At 39.1% G+C, this 21,320-nt stretch overlaps 1 protein-coding gene across 1 annotated transcript in view; it reads right to left on the bottom strand.

Moving 5' to 3' along the window:
• Positions 1–5: 5 nt before the first annotated feature.
• LOC102698440 (unconventional myosin-VIIa) overlaps positions 6–21,320 on the bottom strand; it is a 34,264-nt gene continuing 12,949 nt past the window's right edge. The window contains exons 17-48 of the mRNA XM_069197240.1: positions 21,089–21,247; positions 20,283–20,375; positions 19,855–19,949; positions 19,520–19,604; positions 19,003–19,221; positions 18,621–18,815; positions 18,213–18,422; positions 17,701–17,871; positions 17,283–17,363; positions 16,911–17,041; positions 15,920–16,046; positions 15,667–15,786; positions 14,648–14,821; positions 13,972–14,199; positions 13,528–13,695; positions 13,317–13,434; positions 12,829–12,955; positions 12,497–12,663; positions 11,618–11,799; positions 10,963–11,087; positions 10,217–10,374; positions 9,455–9,608; positions 7,523–7,678; positions 6,470–6,575; positions 6,266–6,379; positions 5,969–6,056; positions 5,394–5,500; positions 4,722–4,907; positions 4,054–4,170; positions 3,552–3,635; positions 3,026–3,145; positions 6–2,083 (exon numbers count right to left, since the gene is read on the bottom strand). Coding sequence (XP_069053341.1) covers positions 1,988–2,083; positions 3,026–3,145; positions 3,552–3,635; positions 4,054–4,170; positions 4,722–4,907; positions 5,394–5,500; positions 5,969–6,056; positions 6,266–6,379; positions 6,470–6,575; positions 7,523–7,678; positions 9,455–9,608; positions 10,217–10,374; positions 10,963–11,087; positions 11,618–11,799; positions 12,497–12,663; positions 12,829–12,955; positions 13,317–13,434; positions 13,528–13,695; positions 13,972–14,199; positions 14,648–14,821; positions 15,667–15,786; positions 15,920–16,046; positions 16,911–17,041; positions 17,283–17,363; positions 17,701–17,871; positions 18,213–18,422; positions 18,621–18,815; positions 19,003–19,221; positions 19,520–19,604; positions 19,855–19,949; positions 20,283–20,375; positions 21,089–21,247 — 4,461 coding nt within the window. The 3' untranslated portion in view covers positions 6–1,987. The remainder of the gene's footprint in view (positions 2,084–3,025; positions 3,146–3,551; positions 3,636–4,053; positions 4,171–4,721; positions 4,908–5,393; positions 5,501–5,968; positions 6,057–6,265; positions 6,380–6,469; positions 6,576–7,522; positions 7,679–9,454; positions 9,609–10,216; positions 10,375–10,962; positions 11,088–11,617; positions 11,800–12,496; positions 12,664–12,828; positions 12,956–13,316; positions 13,435–13,527; positions 13,696–13,971; positions 14,200–14,647; positions 14,822–15,666; positions 15,787–15,919; positions 16,047–16,910; positions 17,042–17,282; positions 17,364–17,700; positions 17,872–18,212; positions 18,423–18,620; positions 18,816–19,002; positions 19,222–19,519; positions 19,605–19,854; positions 19,950–20,282; positions 20,376–21,088; positions 21,248–21,320) is intronic.

Genomic DNA, 21,320 nt, shown 5'->3' with positions numbered 1-21,320 from the left:
ATGGGGACTGTTTTTAAGCTCTAGAAAGTTTACTTTTTACTCAAAGGTATTTACAGAAAATGAATCCACATAAGCAAGCTGAATTGATTTAACGATTTCCACTTTTTGTATCCTTCTTAAAGGAAAAAACGCGAAAGCTGCAAAATTCTCACCCTAATGCCCTTGTAGAATGATCACAGATGATTTTGTAATATTTTTAAAGGGACTAACAGATTTCTCTAATCAAAGCTCTTTAATGAAAGTCATCAGGTGAGAAGGAAAATACAAAAAAACTAGGAGCTTTTAAGATCACATACTGCACCGGAACATCATTTAACAAGTGATTTGTTGTTTTTAAAATTACAACATAATTTATTATTAATTTATTATTAAAAAATGTTAAACTTTTCCCTTAGTTAGAAGCACATTTCTACACTGTGTGCAAAAGAACTATGGAATATTCTGTGATTCAGATTAATAAAACGTGTTTCCGCAGAAGATAGGTACAGCCAAGACTATGGAGCCAGTTCGTAACAAAAATCAATAGCTTCAGAGAAAAAAAAATTGGAAACAAAAATGAAGGAATGTTTTCAATGTTCTCTTTGAGAGGGTCTAAATATTTCTACTTTATGAAGCGAAAGAGATGTGATAGAAAACTGAAATGCATCTTGATATCAATAAATCTAAAGTATCTGCTGCATGACTGATTTGAGATGTCACATCTATCCTCTGTTACAGAATAAATTAACCCTTACTTTTTAACATACATCAATAGTTAGACATCATCAGACATTTTTGGCAATGTTTATTCAAATTTTCACAAGTGTATGTAAGACAGCACTCTATAGACATTTTTCCTTGAATAAAAAAGAACTGAGCAATATGCACAGGGAATAAATAATTGTTTTGATGAACAGTGTAATGAGAAATAATTATCATAAAACTAGTTCTGAACTGAGGAGAAGGGGTAAAGTACTGAAGAGAGCATGGTATAGATGAACATAACTGGCAATAAGAGTAAAAAACTAAAGCTTCGTTAATAACCTCTATGTAGTTAACAGGTATTCAGAAGTCTCGATCTGAAGCATCAGTACATTGGCATTCAAGCCTTTCCCTTCAAATGTATCACATGACTCTTCCTATACTCCCTAAACAGCATCTTTTCCTTATCTTGAAATAGCTCCAGAGATATTTTTCCTTGTGGCACTACTGAGTTCCTTTAGGATTTGATGGATTAAAAGAAATATATGAAGGTATATACCAACTGACAGACTTAAGACCACTATTTCAGACAATTTGTTAACCTCATCCGAATGTTTTACTGCCACAGACTATCCACAGCTATAGGTATGACTGTACTTACAGTATCTGAGTAACTACAGTATACAATATTTCATGCAGAACAAAGAAATATATGTGCAAGGGGTTACTGATACTAAACATTAAAAGCAGCTATAGAGACAGCAGTTTTAATAAAATAATACTCAAAAGCATTAATCTGTAAAGGCTAAATTACAAATAACATGAACAATGTTGATCCAGATGGAGTTCTAAGATTTTTTGAATTCATGTTCTGGTGAGAGACTCTCTTTTGATAAAACAAAGATCTGCTAAGCTGTTTAATTGCTAGAGTAAAACATAACATTTCATGAAAACTATGACATAAGAGTGAAATTAAAATGTCAGTTATTTAAAAAATGTACTTTTTCTATACAGACAAAAAAACATACTACTGCATATAAGAGATTTTTTTTTCTTTGCTTCTTGTCAATACAATAAATAAGAATACTTTCTCTAATTTAAGAAAATCACCTTAAATATGTGTTTATAGCCATGTGAAAATGTGTGTTATTTTATGTTAAATGTGATTTATACAAAAGTCATATAACAACATTCACACAATCGGTTTAATTCAGTTAGCCTTGAATCACAATTGACACAGCTATAACATCAGCGGATGTTATGTCATTGCCTTTGTATCCCCGCAGGACTTGAGGTCTCTCTATCTTCAGGCAGGAAAGCGATTTGTCCTGGCGTGGACAGCATTCCTCTCATTAAGGTACATCGTTACATATGACGTCAAAAGGTCATCCATCTTGTAACCCTTAATATAAATAAAGACAAAAAGTACTTAACTTTCAATCTTTAGTCCTGAATGGAAGAGGCTACAATACTAGACCAAGAGTGAACCAAGATATTCTACTTCAGGACCGAGAGTGAAACTAGTACAAGTAGAAACCAAAAGGAAGTGCTTTCAGGACTGAAATAATAAAGCACTTCTTCATACAAAAGGCTTTGGGGATGTATGTAAAACTTCACAACCATGAAACAGCTCTATCAAGAAACAGGTCGACAAAATCCTGTGATCAATAAGCAAGAGGTTCCTGGAGGACCACAGTCTCTTCTAGTTTTTTACTCATTTAAGTATTCCACCACAGGTTAATTGATGTACATTTTCTACTGGGGAATATTGAAAATTTGCTTTCAGCTTTTAAAAGGTCCAATAGGGTCTGTAATAGATATCAACCTGATACCAGTTTCTGACTTTCAAAATTTATTTCAGATGTATATCCTGAAATGTAACAGATTGGTTCAATAACTCATTGTGCAAGCGTCAACATTTGCATCCCTGTCTGTTCATCATAAATTATTTAAATATTAAGAATTTCTAGTCAGAAATAAAGGTAAACAAGTTGAGGAGAGAGTGCTTAGCTTCTGGTTTCTGAAGCTGTTGGAAACAGTAACCTCAAAGTGAGGTATTTTTGAATCCCAGGACTGAGCACAGAAACAAGTCAATCATACATTAAGCCTAAACAAGGATCAGGTCAATTAAGTAATCAATTAGCCCTAAATTTCATTTAGGTCAAAGTCCAGAAGACACAGTGATACTCCGGTTGGGATTAGAAACCATTGCAATAAGATGGTACCAAACCAAATACCACGATGAGCTGAATAGACTCCATTGTAGCCTTTCCTATGTCCTTATACACACTAATGACATCAGTAGAGCTGATTTTACCAGCATGCGAGAGTATGTTTCTCTTACCAATGAAGTCTCACACAGAATTTTGTTTCCTTTGATCAGATTACCAATGGTCATGTGAAAATAGGTACTTCCACTGCACCAGTTTGCTATTTTGTTAAAAGGGTAAGAAGCCAGGACATCCTAAAAAATAGAAAGATTGATAAAAGAGATTCCATACAAGAAACAATGCAGTGTAAGAAATTGTTAAATGTACTATACATTCTCTCAAACTTTTATTTTAATTTTGTGAACAAAATACATTTTCCCAGTAAATTTAATAATTGTATTTCATTGTTCTATATTAATTCTATAAAAAGAATATACATACATCAGGTTGGTCGCTCAGTATGTACTCTCATTAACCAAAATGAAGACAAATAAAATTCTGTGTTCTTGGTAGATGTCTTTTAGTGAAAGATTACCTTCAGAGTAATCAAGTAAAAAGAGGGAGAGTATATCCAACTCTTTTGCAACTCACAAGACCTTCATTATTCCCAATACTAATGCACTGGTTGGATTAAGAAACAACTACACAACAGTAGCTCACCTTAGATTTGGGGTGAATGAGTGTGACTCCTTGTTTGCTGATAGCTATCATTATGATATCTGGAAAAGCAGGTTCAGATGTTTGCTGAAAAAGAAGACCATGCCATTTTTCACTGTGCCACACGTTTATTAAAATGCTTTCCTTAGCAGAGATCATAGTCCTGATCTTGGTCATGATTGTGGGCTTTTGGATGACGACCTCACTATGCAGTGGATAGTGGATAAAGTATATCTGAATTGTAATTTTGTTTGACCAATTCTAAAAGTATTTGAAGACTTTAGATGTTTTACGATTATTTTACATTTAAATTCTTCTACATTACTCTAAGATGCATTTTTATTTTCAATAAGACATTTTCTTCATAAGCATCTGTTTCTATTTCAATATGTAGGTCAACTACTCAATAAGTAACATGCAGATTGATTTGACCCTTACGTGAACGAGGCTCAAAATGCAATATTTCTGCAATGGCTATATCTAAAACGTCCTAGTGCAAACCTACCTTCACTTCAAAGAAAGCACATCCAAAAGTGGGCCATCGGTGGATGATTTTCAGAATTGCCACTTTTGTGTCATTCACTGTCAGGCTAGCATGCTTGTTATAGGAAGCAATTATGTTCTGAAGAAATAAGGATATTCATGCTTACATTGTGAAAGAACAGCTTGTGGAGCAGGTATGTCAAACCCCAGTGTTATATTTTTCCTGAAGAGAAACATCATCACTTTCCCCCCCAAAATCATTTTTTAGGCACAACCCACTGATTCTGCTTATTTTAGATGAACAGGTTGCTTGTTTGTTATTCCTCTAATGGTGAGATTTCCCATTCTCTTGTTCTGTCTGGGCATACATTCATCTTAACAGCCACCTCTTTCAAAGATAACCAAGTGAACCAAGGAGAAGGAGTTGTGGTGCCTCCCTTATTAAAAAAGCATTCACCTTGTTAAACTTGTTATAAGCTCTCAGTGGATAAAATCATTCAAACATGTGCCTTATACCCTAGATGTAAAACTTATATCATGGGGCCCCCTTCCTGGATTTAGTCAAACGTTCAAGACGGACAGAGTGACAAAAGTGTTTCCCCATTATTTTTGTTTGACTTGTTCTCACAAATTAGGGATGGAGGGCACCCATTTGTAGTTTCTTTCAGAAACCAAACTCTGATCTCCCACCTTCCTCCATTCCTCCGCAGACATGAGTTTGAGCTGGTCATTGGGAACCAGCTCTTTCAACATCTTTGGAATCATGACAAACTCTGACTTGTCATTGTTGAACTTCAGTTTGAAGATGAGGGCAGCTATATTGATCATGTCCTCCTTGCTACACCGGTGGTAACCCCGCAGGTATTTTGGCAGCTCCTATGGAATCATACAGAAAAGGCTCAAGTCAGCCTGAAGGGAGGTTTTACATACATATATATTTTATATATTCAAAAAATGGATAAAACCCAAACGTTTCTTGTTGCAAAAAAACAAATATAAAAAAAATATTTTAACCATAGTTTTGGTACACAATTGTAAAACAGAATGAAAACACTCATTTTGTTTTTGGTCTGAACACTTGAAAAAGTGAAAAAATTATTTTCACAAAATGTTTTAAGCCAAAAGTAATCTTACAGATAAAGACTGTTAGCAGCTCACAAAAAAGCTCATAATATATTTTGTATGCTAGATGCAATGTTTTTGTCAATATCAAAAACAAATGGTATGGACCATGGATAATTGAGTCTGCTAAAGAAATAAATACTACATTTCCTTATTCCCTATAAAGCCATTTTTCACATTGTTTTCTAATATAAAGATAGTGCATATATGGGTTTTAGTATTAAAGATTAAATACATCACCTGTGTGTAGTGAAAGATGATGTCAGCTTGTATATCTTTTCCAGGGGTCACATTGAACCAGAGTTTTCTCATAAAGAACACAAGGTAAGGCACATTTACTGGTCCTCCTGCACATCAAACACACAGCACTTCCTTCAGCCAGACACCAGGATGGTAATACATGGGCATAGTAGATTGCATTGATTGCATTAGCATATAACCACTCAACATGTACAGTATACTGTATATTCATGCTAAAACTTTAAAAAAAGAGTTATATGATTCCCAAGTTTTTCTGTGTCCCTTATCTAAGTCTTGTGTTATATATACCTATAGTGACCAAAATATTGGCACATTTCAGCTTTTGGGAAAAAAAAGTGATAAATATAATTTGTTAGTATTGAATCTAGACTTGTGCAAACAAGTTGCTTCCTTCGGCCCAATTTAAAAAATAATAATTGTGCGAAACACAATCTTAAATTGTATTTCAGTACGTTTTTGAAATGGACTTTCTGTATTTTGTTCTAAACACCAGGTTGTTTTAGTGTTTTTCTCTTTTTGTAACTTTCTTCTAAACTCAGCAGTTCATTTCTTACCATCTTTGACTCTTTTCACTTTTCTGGTCCAATCGGTTATTTGTCTCAGGCTGTCAAAGAAGTATTCTGCTTCATTCAAACTGAGCACCTGAACACAGTAGAAAAAGTCTAGCATTAATGTAGGGCTTATCAGACACAAATTGCAGCCTACTTGAACAATGTTTCTAAACTTGATAAATTTAGAAAATTGTTTTTTTTTTCATTGATCTACAAAAACACTTTACTTGATAGGCTAAGTGATTAACAGAAGTTCTTTAACATGATCTCGACACAGAATAGAAAAGGGTTTTGTTGTACCTTGTCAGGGGTTTTCAAGAAAAGGCTGAATCCATCTGCTGATATCAGGTTCAGTTTTGCAGCAATATCATGACAGAGATCCCGGATCCTGGTGTGGGATCCAACCTCAAAGATCTAAAACAAAAACGGTATCAGTTTGGCTAGTTTGAGATGAATAGAAACATTATTACGCTTCAACAGCTGTGAGGGCATAAGCATCCTTACCTCCTCAGTGTCATTGGGGAAGTGCACTTTGTGAAAGATCTGAGTGCTCATCTGCTGAATAGCATCAATCTCTACTTGGTGAGGGGGAAGTTTCCTTGGCTCAGCCCTACAAAACAGAATCCATTCAGCTCACTTAGTTTATAAAACCACACTCTTTGCGACTAGTATATTACTGTAGTTACGTGAACTAACCAAAACCAGGGAAATGCTTCTTTTGATAAAGGCCGTGGGAGTCTGAAACAAAGGTCTGGTCATATTGTTAAACTGACACTGTGGGACCGTTTAAGAAAACAGCTTGATGGGATTCTTGGATAATTCAGCTACTAAGCAACCAATCAGAAAAGTGGGATTGAACAGCCTTCTCTTGTTCTTGACAATTCCTACGTTCCTCTTTTCTCTGAAGTGCAGAACAGTCTAGACATGTCTAGACATACAATCTTTCCTTTACAAACACCCCTGTCCCCCTGCTTAAAGAGCTATACTATAGGAGGACATGTGAAATCAATGGTCTGAATGATCAAAATGGATTTTGTGTTGATTGTACACGTGCAGTTTAAGAAAAAGACTGGATTGGGTAAAGACACGGGTTCCTCTTTACACTGAGGGAATCCCACCGTTGGTTTGGGATTTGTGCTCCTACTGCAGAAAGCTGCGTCTAGCAACTGTTTTAACATTAATCATGGCGGACATCTTCCTGGCAAGACCTGCATGTGGCAGCTGTGTGCAGTGGAGTGCCGATTACCAAACAACAGCAAGAAGTTTGCAATATTTGCTTTCGCAGCTGAGCACAGTTTCTTAAGAATGACTCATTGACTGCCCTCTGAGGGCCGAATGGGTAGCCATATGCAGGCCAGAGGGCACGGGAAAGTGTCTCGGCAAGAGAAACGAACACAACAGAGCACACGCCTTTACATGACCAAATACAACTTAGAACGTTTCCCTAATTCACCGAATAAATCAGAACACGTGTGGAAACAGGCCTTAAATTTCAAAGCTGCAGAGAACCCGTGGCGGGGTGGTAGTTGTGCAGTGTGGCACAAGTGTCTCCCTTACCTCAGGGCTGCCTGCATCCTCTGCAGGCAGTCTGCCGCCAGGGGTTCTCTACGGCGTGACTCCAGAAAGCGCTGGGCGTGCTTCAGCAGAGCCTGGCTGGGGGGGAAGAGACCACAGCACAGCCACAGCAGCTGCCAGCCATTCTCTATACTGTACCTGGGAACAACAGTCACAGGACCGTTAGCAGTGCTGCATTTCTGTATTCTCAACAGATATGATAGATGTATGTTTTAGTTAATTAGCACTTTCTAATAAAGCTTTTAAAACGCTTGATGGTGTGAGGAACCGTTGATCTCAGGACATGATGCCACTTTGTAGTGAAGGTTTATGTGTTTCATGCTGAATGAAATAGGACCTGTCAAAATGAACTACAGCACAATTGCATTGTACCTAAAACGTGCTGTATCCAAAACTCGCTTGGAAAAAATAGTGCAACACTGCCACATAACTTTCCCCCTCTTTATTGAACTGCCTGTCCAAGAAGTGCAGATAAATTAACAATAGAAAAAAAACGTTTGGCTCAAGTGCACAACAGTTGCACTCTTCTTGACCTGTCTCCTTTTATGGAATTCACTTAAAAAGAATGAAGACGTATCCAGTGAAAAACAATAAGAAAACGATTTCCTAGAAGTACTGACAATCACAATAGCAGTTTAAGAGAAATGTCATTACATCTGTTTATATACATTTATATAAATAATATAGAACAACTCTGGAAATTAGGTTACAGCCTCAGATTCATTAAGGTCAACTTTAGTTCAGCTTTCCGAAGCTGTTCTGAAACAAGGCTTGAAATAGACATACAACCACAGATATACATTCACACAGCCAAAATTAAAACAACTTGGTTGTGCCCCATAAACGTTAGTTCCTTACACTTATATCGCACTTTTCTGGACAGTCAACACTCAATACAAAGCGCTTCACAGGTAATGGGGACTCCCCTCCACCACCACCAATGTGCAGCATCCACCTGGATGATGTGACGGCAGCCAAAGTGCACACAGTACACTCAGATGGGGAGTATTAGGGGGCCATGACTGGAAAAGGCCAGGGGGAAAATATAGCCAGGACACCGGGGTGACATTTTGAGAAATGCCCTGAGATTTTTATTGACCACAGAGAGTCTGGACCTCGGTTTTACAGCTCATCCAAAGGATTGCGGCTTTTTTACAGTATAGTGTCTGTAAATGTATATGTATATGGCCCACACAGACTGCAGGGTGAGCGCACCCTACTGGTCCCACTAACACCTCTTCCAGCAGCACTGTTAGTTTTTCCCAGGAGGTCTCCCATCCAGGAACTGGCCAGGTTCACACCTGCTGAGATTCAGTGGGTCGCCAGGTGTAAGTTGTAGGATGATATGGCTGCTGACTTAGTGTTACGTAACATTTTCTTTGAAAGTCAGTTGTAAATTGTTGGGGATATATTGATTGAACATTAGACTTTTGTAGTTTTTAAAATATTCATCTTCGTCAGTTTAATAAAAGACTCGTCTTTTTAGCTAGCCGTAGTAGGCTAGCCATAGCCCACCAGACACAGGTCACAGGGAGAGACTGCACATTTGATAGGATGCCAGTCCATTGATGGAAGCACAAACACTTTTTGGGAAGTGAGGCAGAGGGATTACATTTAGAGAATTCAAATATCCTGAACAGCATGTCTCTGAATTGTGGGAGGAAACTGCAGGACCAGGAGAAAGCCCATTATGCTATAATCAGAAGAAGCACAACTCCACATAGACCCAATCTAAAATCAAATCTAAGCCTAAAGGCTGTGAGGGAGCCGAACTAATCGCCACACCTCAGACTGTTCTGCCACTCCTGGAACCCTCTGGCACCAGACACAAGCCCTAGTTTGTGTGGCTGTATTTTAAAGTCTGGGCTTTTGAAACAAAAATTATGAAAGTTTATGTGGTGACTAGAAATGTACCTATTGTGGTTGTCAGTCATCTGCTTCATGATCTGGCAGTAGACTTCATCTCTCAGACCCTCGTCCTGTGTTGGTGGGCCGAAGATCTGGTCTGTGAGCTCCAGAGGACTGCGGACTTGCTTAGTGGGGTAATCTCCCATGTACTTCATGATGGGTGGAAAACATGTTAAGGAAAAGAACAGTGCTTTTTGTGGATGGAAATGCTTCCTACGGGGAGACCTCAGAGGGAAGTGCAGAGTAAAGTTCAGGAGTTTCAGCTTCCTTTCTAAAATTAACAGCACCTCTTGGTAAAATGTCGGTGCTGCATTTTAGTTTTATACCTCATGACGTTTTCTTCAAGTGCCACACAATCCACTACCCAGGGTCTGCAACTCAACATACTAGGTTATAAACAAAATGCAGTTCAACATGCAGGTCATTAGAAAAAGGTAGGTGCCTGACTCACTTGGTATTCAAAAAGTGGTTAATTCAGCTCAAATGAAACCATTAAAATCAGATTGATGGCCCTACAACTTTCAGGGTTGTGCTGCCCTGCTTTAACTGAATTTTGTGTGTGCAAGGGAAAAGCTGTGAATACTGCTCTTGAGCCTCTGAACTGCACTTTCACTCAAGGAAAATTAGCCTGCTCTTAATAACTAAAATAACTGTGAAATAAGCACGCACTCCTCCGTGAGAATTAAAAAACCCTATTCCTGAACACATTCGCAGCACTGTTCCTGTGCAGTGCTGTCTCTCTGATGTCTCGCAGGGCTAAAAGGATATCAATGAAGCACAGGCAGGCCTGGTGGCTGACCTCCCCTTTCCCGACCAGTCTCTTCAGCAGAGGCTGCTTGATGGGCTCCCGTGAGTTGGCCCACAGCCTCTCCCGCGCTCTGCTCTTGGTCATGACCGGGCGATTCATATTGTCCTTGTGGGGGTCCCTGGAGGGGCAAAAAGACCATAATGGGAAGAAGGATGGAATAGTGAAGTAAAGTACCTAGAGTGGAGATAAATATTCATAAAGTCGTTAAGTCAACTCAGGATTTCATCTACCCAATGAGGAGAGAACATAGTATAACAATATTTCTAATGTTGTAAAATATTCTCAAATTGCCTCTATTACTGGGTGCAGGTAAGAAACCACACAAAAATAATTGACTGTCGCCTGTGATGAGACCTGTGTAATGCATTTATTACACAGGTCCCGTGAAGTGTAAAGGAACATTTTGTATTTTTTTAGCTCCATTTGTAAACCAAGGAAAATCAAGAGTATTCTAACCCCTGCCGTCTTGCAAATGGTTAACTGTACAAAAACAAAAGAAAACTTCATATTTTTCACTTCTGCATAGCTATTCTTACGTAAGCCATGATTAAATGCGGAATGAGGGTCCATTTTGGCAGCCAGTCCAACCATACAGAAAAAAATGCAAATGTTAAAATGTCTAATGTTAGAAGGACACACAACCTGGTATTTCTCAACCTTAGCAAATCATATCCCACCGTATAGCCCCACTGATGAAAGTGGCTACCTGAAGTAATCAAAGGAAAATTCTTTGAGGGAGACCAGAGCCACCCTGTGGTCATTAGTGGCTTCATCCTTTTGAGCAGTCTGAGCCACTGTCTTCCTCTGCTCTGGAGATAATGTCATCAGCGTCTGCAGACAGAGCCAATGAGAAACCCATCAGCAGTGGCTCTACGCCCCTCACTGACTCACCCATGAACACAGATTCATTTTCTATGTCTTTTTTAACACTTTCTAACAACTTCAAAAATTGAGTAGTAAAAAACAGAAGACTGAAAATAACCAATGGGTCAGTTTCAGACTGTATGCTAAATCTCAAAATACTGTATATTGTATATAAAACTATTCTAATTTTCAGTTAAGCTCTTAGAGCTTTTGTTTTAATTGTCTGATTTGTACCTATTCATCGTCTGTTATATAAGAGAATAATATGACAAAGTTAAATCTTCAAGATGTTGGCTGTTGGTTTTATCCAAATAATGTTTTATAAAAATGAGAGAAGACTAGACACAAAAATAAACTAGTGTTATTTTTATATTTTTATGTTTTTGGAACTATTACATGTTCTGATTACTAGAGGAGAAGTACAATAGCAGATGCCTGACAAGTGATGTATCTACTTATGTTAATCTTATTCAAACACAACATATGTTAAGTCCTACCAGAACTTCATTAGTGGGTTTGATGAGAGTGGGTAGGATACAAATGGCATCAGTAGAGACTGCTCCCATTTGGCCAGTTCGCTCGTTTTTACCCTTTACCCAGCCACGCTGAGGAGAATACTCATCGTCTTGGATCAGAACAATAAGTTCTCCTTTCTTAAAACTCAGAAAAGTGGCATCATCTGAAGAGAGAGAGAGACATATTTGAAGTCATTAATAAACTAGTCAAACCTTCATGCAGGTATTCATAACAGGAAACCCAAAACAGCATAGAAAATCTAGGTTACCAAAATGGAATAACACCTAAAATTATAAATATGCATGTCCTGTAATTTTACAGCCATTCCAGAACACACAGTATTTAGACACTTTAAATGGAATTGAATGCTTTATTATGAGTGCTTTGTATTAAAATGGAATCTTGCAATAGTTTTCCCTCGCACTGTATTAATGTAGCCTATAGAAGTGGTGATCAAAGATTGTTTTTGCATACAGATTACAGAATTATTTTATCAGTTTTACCCCATGTCATTAGAAAAAGATCATTATGACCTGAAAAAGCACACATAAAAACAAACTACTGTGTTTCAAAAGCAAATCCCTTTCTTTTTACTCTAAATTTCCCTCACGATTCTCTGTTACAAACGACTGATTGATCAGCTCTAATGAAGAACAAGATGTCAGTTCATACAAGTGAAACCTGGTCGTCCCCAGGTTGTATGGAGACAAAAAAACGAAGAGAGCAAAATTTTTCTTCCCTATACATTTCCTTTTTTTCTTGGGTTTGCATTTTTTTATTTTATAGCAGGTGTAATATATTGTGACGTGCTTTGCAATGATTGCTTTTAAAAGTACTAGATAAAATAATGTTGTTATTACCCTGCTTACTGGCTTCCTGCAAAGCCACAGCATATTGTGACCGTTCCTTCAGTCCTTCAAGAAACATGACCAGCAAGTCTGCGATATTGGCAGCGTTGGGAGAATTGAGAACAAAATCACCCTTCAGCGTGGCCAGAGTGACTGTTTGTCCGTGTGTCTTTTCCGACCTGTGCAACAAAACACAGTCATTTCTCTGAGGAAACGTAAATGTGCATTCTGTCAACAGCTCATCTTACTTTACTTGCTCCATTACAAAACCCAGTCTTCAAGATATCTTTCTGTGGTTCAGCCTGTACCTGTAAGTCGCTGCAGGCAGTTAGATGTTGCTATACCTGCTTGTGTTAACACCAACCACCTCTGGGTAAGACAGCACCAGGAGCACCCTCTCCTTTTCATCCACAAAAGATATGCCGGTCCAGTTAATGGCAACAATGAAGGTGTTTTTAGGTAAAGCAGGACCTTGCAAAGTGGGAAAATTAAGAGTTATAACACAATGCGCACAATGATATAGAGCATCTAAGAATTACTTTCCAGGTTTCTTGTGAGGCTGAAACAAAATGAAAAAATATAGTTTTCAAATTCTGGGAAAGCTCTGTTTAAAAGCCTACATACTGTACAACTAACTGAATGTGGTTCATAATTCATAATTAAAAACTCTATTATTCAATGTTATACTCTTTGTACCTCTTGGATTAAACATTGTAAAGTTACACCAAATTGCAAATTTGGAAAGATTAACTGTATTTCGATTTTTTTACATGCTACGTTTACTGGATGCAGAAAGACACAGATTTCCTTAAAGTTTTGGCTTCAAAGTTACCTGAAAACTTCACAACTTCAAAGAACCTGGAGAAAAATAAAGGCCATTTGTGGCGACCAAAATCGATGACTTCTGCTTTGACAGTGTCTGGATTAATCTTTGTCTTGATGTAAGGGCTCTGAAAGCAAAATAACGGAAATGAAAGCAGGTTACAAAATTTTAAATTGCAAACAAAAGTTGGGTTGGACACCAGAGGAGGCTAATTCCTTACCTTGGTATATGCATCACCGACCAGCTGTATCCACTTGGCTTCTGACTTGGCCTCCAGTAGAGAGTTGTTGATGCAGTCCTGAACCACTTTCTTAGCATTGTCCCCACCACTGTCTGACCCAAACTGCACATAAAAATGCTTTGCAGCAAGCTGGACCATGTCATCTTCCTGGGTGAAAGCAAAAAACTCTCCAAATGAAATCACCAATCACCAGATTCCTATTTCTTCTACGTGACATACTGTACAACATATATGAGATTGCTAGAATCAGATATCAACTATTCGTCCCTCTGCTCGGCAGGCCACACAATTTCAATTAGGTGCTCAGCAAATTCCAGAACCGTTAATTTGATAACCTTCTACTCAGCCCTTAGTTTATCTGTCAAAAGAGTCTGCATACCTCTAAAGCAAAATGAAAAGAGATAAGGGGAATAATGGCCTTGCCTTGTCACACTGGTACTCCCCAGATCTGATGCCACGGATCAGCTGCCTGTAGATGAGATCGGTGCTAGTGGAATCTATGCTGCAGTCGTGCCAGGGGGTGAAAATCTCCTTCCGGAAATATAGGCGCCACGGGGCATGCTGCTCCTGACCGCCCTGCCTCTTCACCTCCTGCTCGCACTGAGATATGGCATCCAGTACATGGTCCTTACCGCCGCCCAGTGACCACACCTGCATAAGCCAAACGCACATACTGTACACTGTCCTCAAGTCTTTCCGAGAGCACCTTTAACACCGCATCAAAGACCTCCAAGTGCAAATCAACTCCTTGCACTTAAGAAAATTCTACTTTGAACAGACCAAAATGCTACAACAATAAAAATGCTAGCTAATGGAAAGAATCTTTGGTTTAAAACGTAAAAGTAATCCTACGAAGAAGGTATTACCAGCTGAACCAACTAACTGGTTGTCATTTAGAAAGTTTCAGGATGAACTGAACCATCAAAAATTCAAAATACACGCTTTCTGTTGACTGAGTAAGAATCAATAATCAGCAGCCTTCCTGTTTTACAACTTCCTGTTTTACATTCCCAACAGTATCATTTCTGCTATGCTGTTATGAGTAGACATATAAGTGCTGGTGACCCAAGGGATCAAAAATATCAAAAAAGAATGTTACCTTCTCATAGATGGCAATGTAGACTGAGAATCCAAAGATGTCACTCAGCTTTATTTTCTGGGCAATGAACTTGCAGACCTCTTGAGCAGTAGATGCTGAATCCAGGGGTACACTCATCATTCGGCCATCCATCAAGGTCACAGACACCACTATTGGCTTTTTGGTCTTGGTTGCCTTTCAAAATAATGTATTTATTATAAGTTAAAAGAACTTCTGTCAACACCAAATACAGGTTATTCTTTAACGCAGTCTGAGCAGAGATATTTTAAGGTTACCCGGGTCTATTATGAGGTTGGAAGGAATTCAGCTAAAAAGCTCTGAACACAATGAGTTCAATTTTGGAGATTTTAAAACACACTAATTCTATATTTAAAAAACAGAATGCTGTTGTAATTTAAATAATCATACTTATCAGCTGTCATCGCATGACAGATGTATAATTTGTATTTTTTTTACTTTTGCTGTTTTGTGATATTTGTGTTGCATTTTGTCGATCAGTTTTGTGCACACACATACAGTATGTATTCTAAAAGCAACCCTTTGAAAATGAGATGATGCATCTCGAGGGGTTTTATCCTGTCAATAAACTTAAAATAAACAAAATAAAAAAACATGTATGTTTTCTTGTTAAAGCTATGATAAATAAGTAACTAAAACTTATTTAAACCTACAACTTAAAAAAGGATAAATAAGTAACTAAAATCTGATAAAACCAAAATTAATAAAAAACAGAACTGCTCCTGTGATACCAACAAACCAGATTAAAACCAATCCAAGTCTCCAAGAAATCCAAGATAGTGAAGAGATATTTGTATGTTTATTTATTTGTGATTGTTAATGTACTTTTAGATGCAAAAGGTCTTACACAGCTAAAGAAATAAATGATAATGCAAAAACTGTTGTGACCAAAAACGCTGAAATGATATTGATGCCTCTAATAAAGAAATATTTTGAAAAATGCTGTGTAGAATCCAGAATTCAAATAAATATGTCCCCACACAGAAACACATTTCCCTTACCTGCAGCTCCATCCAGCTAGGTGGCTCACCACGCACTCCATTGGTCAGAGTACGACGTAGTCTCTCAACGCAGTAGGGTGCGTAGCCTGCAGGCCCAGACCGAATGAAATTCAAGAGGTACTGTGGACAGACAGGAGAGAACGATGCACCAGGAGTCAACACCGAAAAAGGGAAGCCTTTCCTCCAGTCGATTAATAGGAACATGGTGTATCGGGATTCTGGGAAAGTCATTCCAGCACTCTCCTTAGCTCACCTTACTGAGACGTTCAGAAGGAGGGAAGATTCCAAGACATAAGGAGAGCAGAATCCAGCCACGGAAGTAGCTGCTTTGATTCCCATTCTCCACTAGCTGCTTGCAGATCTGACAGTAGATCTCATCCCTGGGAGACAAAAATCCAATAGCTCCAAGCATACGAATTACACAGTATATCTTATTCCAAAAAAACGTCAGCCATTTCTGCCAGCAATTGCTCCCATCTCATTCCAAAAAACAGCAACCAGGGAATATGTCTGGACAATACTGCTCATTATTGATTCCTCACATCCTTATAAATTCCGTTTCCTCTTCTTAGACCCCTAAGTGTGTCTATTATTTGCAGAACGCCCTGAAACAAACTACCAGCATTTACCATACTTTCAGAACACATCTTAATTTTTCTACAACAGCAGTGTACCTGTGTTTTTATTACAATAAAGCACATCAATATTTCCAAACAATAATACCTTTTTGGTTAACTATAGTAATGTTAAGGAGGTATAAGCAGCGACTTGCATCAGCATGTGCGTTAATTCTAATAATATAATTTTATTTTAGGGTGGCACATTGGTTAGCACTGCTGCCTTGCAGAGCTGGGATCAGTTCTGGAGCTGGGGTGTGATATGTGTTTGTATGTACTGCCCGTTGTTTGCATGGGTTTTGACCTGGTCCTCTGGATTCATACCACAGTCCAAAGACATGCTGGCTTCTGGGAAAACTGGCCCTTATACGAGTGTGTGCGTCTGTTTTTGTGTGCCTTGCAATAGACTGATGTCCCATCCAGCGTGTATCCTTCCTTGGGCCAAGAGTTTCCTGTGAAAGGCTCCTTGCTACTGTGACCATGAATTGGATAAGCGTTTTTTTAACCCGGGGATGCGATATTATATTTTATAACATTATATATGTTATAAAAACCTATACTTTTTCCTATAAGCATTTAAATGTACATATGTACACCTATATTACTTTTACTGTTCCTGTTCAGTACCTGATGTTTCGTCTGACAATGCCATTGCCTACAATGAAATGCAACTTTTCCAGGGCAGTCATTGGTCGATCCAAAGTAGGTCCTTCTCCCACCAGCACATCATCCTCTTCCTTCAGAGGCTGCAGCACTGGCTGAAAGTAAGCAGGAAATGTCACTGTCGCATAAATGCTCAGCTCTTCCTTTTCACTGAAACATGAATGTAGTGTAGTGAAAAATGAAAATGAAAAACAATGAGGTCATAAGGGTAGATCCAGCAACTAAGTGCTAATAAAATATAATATAGCCAAATAAAAAAATAGCAGCTCTGAAGAATAATGAATGCTTTCTTTGGAATATCTTCATCAAATCTGTGAGTAAAAACGTTTTTCTCACCTCCTCCTGCACTACAGACTGCCTTTTGTTCCGAGTCCCGCCTGAGGACTTTGCAGCTTTTTTGTTTCTTCGCAGAAGTTTCTAGAAAGCAAATTGGATTTTTATATTGATGTTAATTGTAAAATTCAGGTACTGGGCGTACCTTTCCATTAAGCAGTTTGTCCCTCAATGTGGTGTGGTGAAGAAAAAAAAACAATTGTCCACAAACTTGAAAGTAGATTTTCTTGTCGAAAGCCGCCATAATGGACTTAAAAATGCATCAAGTGGAATAATTTTTAACAAGATGAGAGTATGGGGTAAAAAAATGATGGATCTGAGGCAACTAAGACTGGGTAGCTGTTCTTTATTAACAGTTATTAACTGTTAGGAACAAGATACAACACTGTGCACCTACAGTACAGTAGTCCAGGGAAGATACCTGATCTAGCCCAACCAGATGGCTGAGACGTCGCCCTTGCCGTGGCCCCAGTTTCTCCTGAATAGACCTTTCTCCCAGACTGCCAAGACCCTTGTTCTCAGGAGCCCGCTGTCTGGGTTCAGGAATATCGCCCATGAAGCGAAGGATGATCCACCACACAGTGAGAGAAGCCTGGAGACACCAAGGGCAGGTCAGGGAGCAGATCACTTATTACCGGAGACACCACATGAACAGAAGTCAGTGGCATTTACTACCACAAACAAAACGCTGGCATCTCCGAAAAAAGATGACCTAAAAGTTTGTTTAAAAAGACTGAGAAATTACTGTACCATTCACAAACAGTTTAGTGACACACAAAAAGAGATGTTTCAAACAATGGAACTACAGTATGAAAGAGAACGTCAAACAGTATGTTATGACTGCAATAGGTACATATATATCCCACATCCCACAAATCAAACCCTCTGTGAAAGGTGAATGACATACGGTGCAAACACAAACTCAACCAGTACCAGGGAATCTCCTTCATCTTCATGGAAGAGGAGGGGTTGGCGGAGTCTTTTGCGGATGTAGGTGTGTGTTGCAGCTCCTTGGAAATACATGGATGCAAATTTGGAGAAGGAGTACTCATCGATGTCATCGTACTCTTCCTGCGGAGTCTCCGCCATCGGTACCTCATCCAAGTCCACCTCTTCCAGGTCTGCCTTCCTCCCCTCGAGGTCCTGAGGGGTGAAAAACCCAAATAATGAATTTTCAATGAAATGTCAGATTTCGTGTCGATAACTACGAGAAGACAGGCTTAGTAATCTGTATCGTTTACTTTGGTTTTGGCTAGTGGGTCATAAGCTTAAACAAGTTACTGAGAACTCAGTATTTTTTTTTAACTGTTTTTGTTTTTAAAAAACGGGATTGATTCTGACCGCAAAGCCAGCAGGCGCTTGTCCTTCCTGCCCTCCAACCATTGTAGGCAGGAAACCAAAAATATTGTCCACCATCTCCTGTTCGCTGATGGATTCCGACTTGGAGCTGGCCTCGCACTTCCTGCTGAGCACCTCTTCACGCTGGCGCCGCCTCTCCATTTCCTGGGTGAGCCGCTCCTGGGCAGAGAGGTGTGCCTGTGGACAGAAAGGCCCATGTCCAGTCTGAGGAGGCCTACAACACACTTCTGGAGAATACTCACTCCCGCCAGACAAAAGGGGGAAACAGGGATAGGGGAAGGAATATGCAGGACCTCGGCAGAAACGTCGCATCATGTGACACGTGTTTTGGTGAAAAGCTACTTATTGAATTATTGGGACTCACCTCTTCCTTCATCCTAGTGACGGACCTCCTGGCCAGCATCCCTCGAGCATGAGCCTGAAGCACTACCACCGCCTCTCTCTTCCGACGGCAATCCTTCCGCAGCAGGTAACCGCGGCAATGCGCTTGCAGCAGGACCGCAGCCTCCCGCATCTGCTGGTAGCGGTGGGAGAGCTGCCTACTCCGGCACTGAGCCTGCAGGCGAGCAAAACCCAGCTGGACCTGGGGAACAAAGAGGCACATCCAGGGTCACTGTACACACCAGCCAACCTGCTCTTATTTTGTTCATGAAATAGTGTGTTAATGAAATACAAATGATTAATTCTAGGAGCATCTGAATTTTACTTTTATTTACAATTTCTCCTTTCAGCCCACCCAAAAAATAAATGTACAACTGGGGGGAAAAAAAACACTGCATCTGTCTGTAACATGTGGAATCTATTGTGACAGTCTTGTCACAAAACCTGATTCCTGATGTCATGATACCAGCTCTCTTGCGTTGTTGCACTCTGTTTCTTACCACTCTGTACTGCTTCCTGCACTTGTGTCCTCGCCAGGTTTTCTGAATAACCACGGCTGCCTTCTTCTGTTTTACAAAGCGTTTCCTGTGGGGCAGTGAATAACAACGTCACTGCTCTTGTTCTGAATTTAGCCCATTGTTGGGCCTCAGAGCATAAATATAAATGGCATGATAGTCCAATACAGAGATCATTGAATAATGGAAAAATTCAATTATATCTTTAAGCAGAAAGATGTAAAAGGGTGCTGTATGAAATTACAAGACACAAAACTGTAGAAATCGTAAACACTTCATAAAAAAAAAAACTGTCTCCAGAGTCTGATCATCTTCCATACCTATACTTGTAGCCTCGAAGGACTCTCTGAATGAGTGTAGCTTTTTCATGAAGGGCCCTGTCTCGTTCCAGCTCCAGCATTGTGTCATGGTAATCCTAGAGGGCCAGACAAACAGACAACAAAAAAAAGCCATATAACTATTTTGAAGTATTACATTAGTCCAGACTCAAATGGTTCAGGCATAATCCAGTGCAGTGTGTTTTAAACCCAGAAACAAGACATAGAAAAGTTCTTAAACCTTTCTTTTGAAAACACATTTTTGTATTTGCTCATTTTTGAGACTTAAATATATGTATGATTTTTTTTAGTTGCACATAGCCTCAAGTTAAGTGCCTACAGCTCTGTGTTTTATGTCCATGGTTTTATGTATTTGACGTGGTCCTTGGGAAATGGAATTGGAAGGCGGACATGTGTCACCTCTACATTACCTTGAGAAAGATCTTAGTTTTTCCAATTTTCCAGTCCCCTTCTGCGCTGATGACAGATTCGCAGATGGAGCTACAGCATGTCTCAGGGGTTTCCTAGTCAGGGGAAAGACAAAGCCTTTAAAAGTGAGTTGATGTTAAGGGGAGAGCAAAAGAAAATACATTTTGCTTTGCAGTACATAATGAACTGACAAACTGGCAAAAAAGAACAGTACTGATACATTTTGAGAAGTGTGTTAGGTTGTTTTTCTGCAGCAATGCAAGCAATACTGAGGATATGGAAATCATTCTGAAAGAGAGAAAAATAATCTATAAATATAAGGGACAGAATTAAAACTTGTCAGAGACTCTGCATGCTCTTTAAGATTCCAAAGAACATGCATCAGTGCACCTGTTTCATGTATGTTACATTACTCTACAAACCTTAGCAACATTGAAGGTAAGTACTCAGCTAAGAAGCTTGAATGATGTGAATTAAAATTCAGATGATGGGAAGATTGGCAGCACAGTGGCACAGTGATTACCTTTGGCACTGCATAGGGGTAGGTTATTAGACTTCTGGGATAATTGGTCCTGGTGTGAGTGTGTTCATATTTATATCTGTGCTCCGAATAGATGCCAGATCCCCCACAACACTGAATTGAATAAAGTAGTTAGAAATTGAATGGATGGAGGGTGGGAAGATCAAGCTCAGAATGCACCTGGGAGGTAATTTACTAATGATTATAGTTGCATAGAGTTGCACATCACCATAGCCTAGTTATCTGTAGGAAGTCCCATGCTCTAGATAGACAGAAAGGATTTCTCACCTTTTTCGGATCACAGACAGACGTTTTCAGAAGTACATGGTACCTCTCCAGAAACTCATCAAATGCGTAACGGATAGGATATCCCGATTTTCGGATTCTAATGGTTTCCATCATCCCTGAATATCGTAGCTGTCGCATACATAGATCCCGATCAAAAAGCTGAAAAGGGTGATGAAAGAAAGTAAGACGGATAGGCAGAAGAAAGTGCCTTCATATTCTTGGGATTATTGCA

This window comes from Lepisosteus oculatus, chromosome 13, assembly GCF_040954835.1.
Source record: "Lepisosteus oculatus isolate fLepOcu1 chromosome 13, fLepOcu1.hap2, whole genome shotgun sequence".
Classification (NCBI taxonomy): Eukaryota; Metazoa; Chordata; class Actinopteri; order Semionotiformes; family Lepisosteidae; genus Lepisosteus; species Lepisosteus oculatus.
This window is presented reverse-complemented; position numbering and strand designations above follow the sequence as displayed.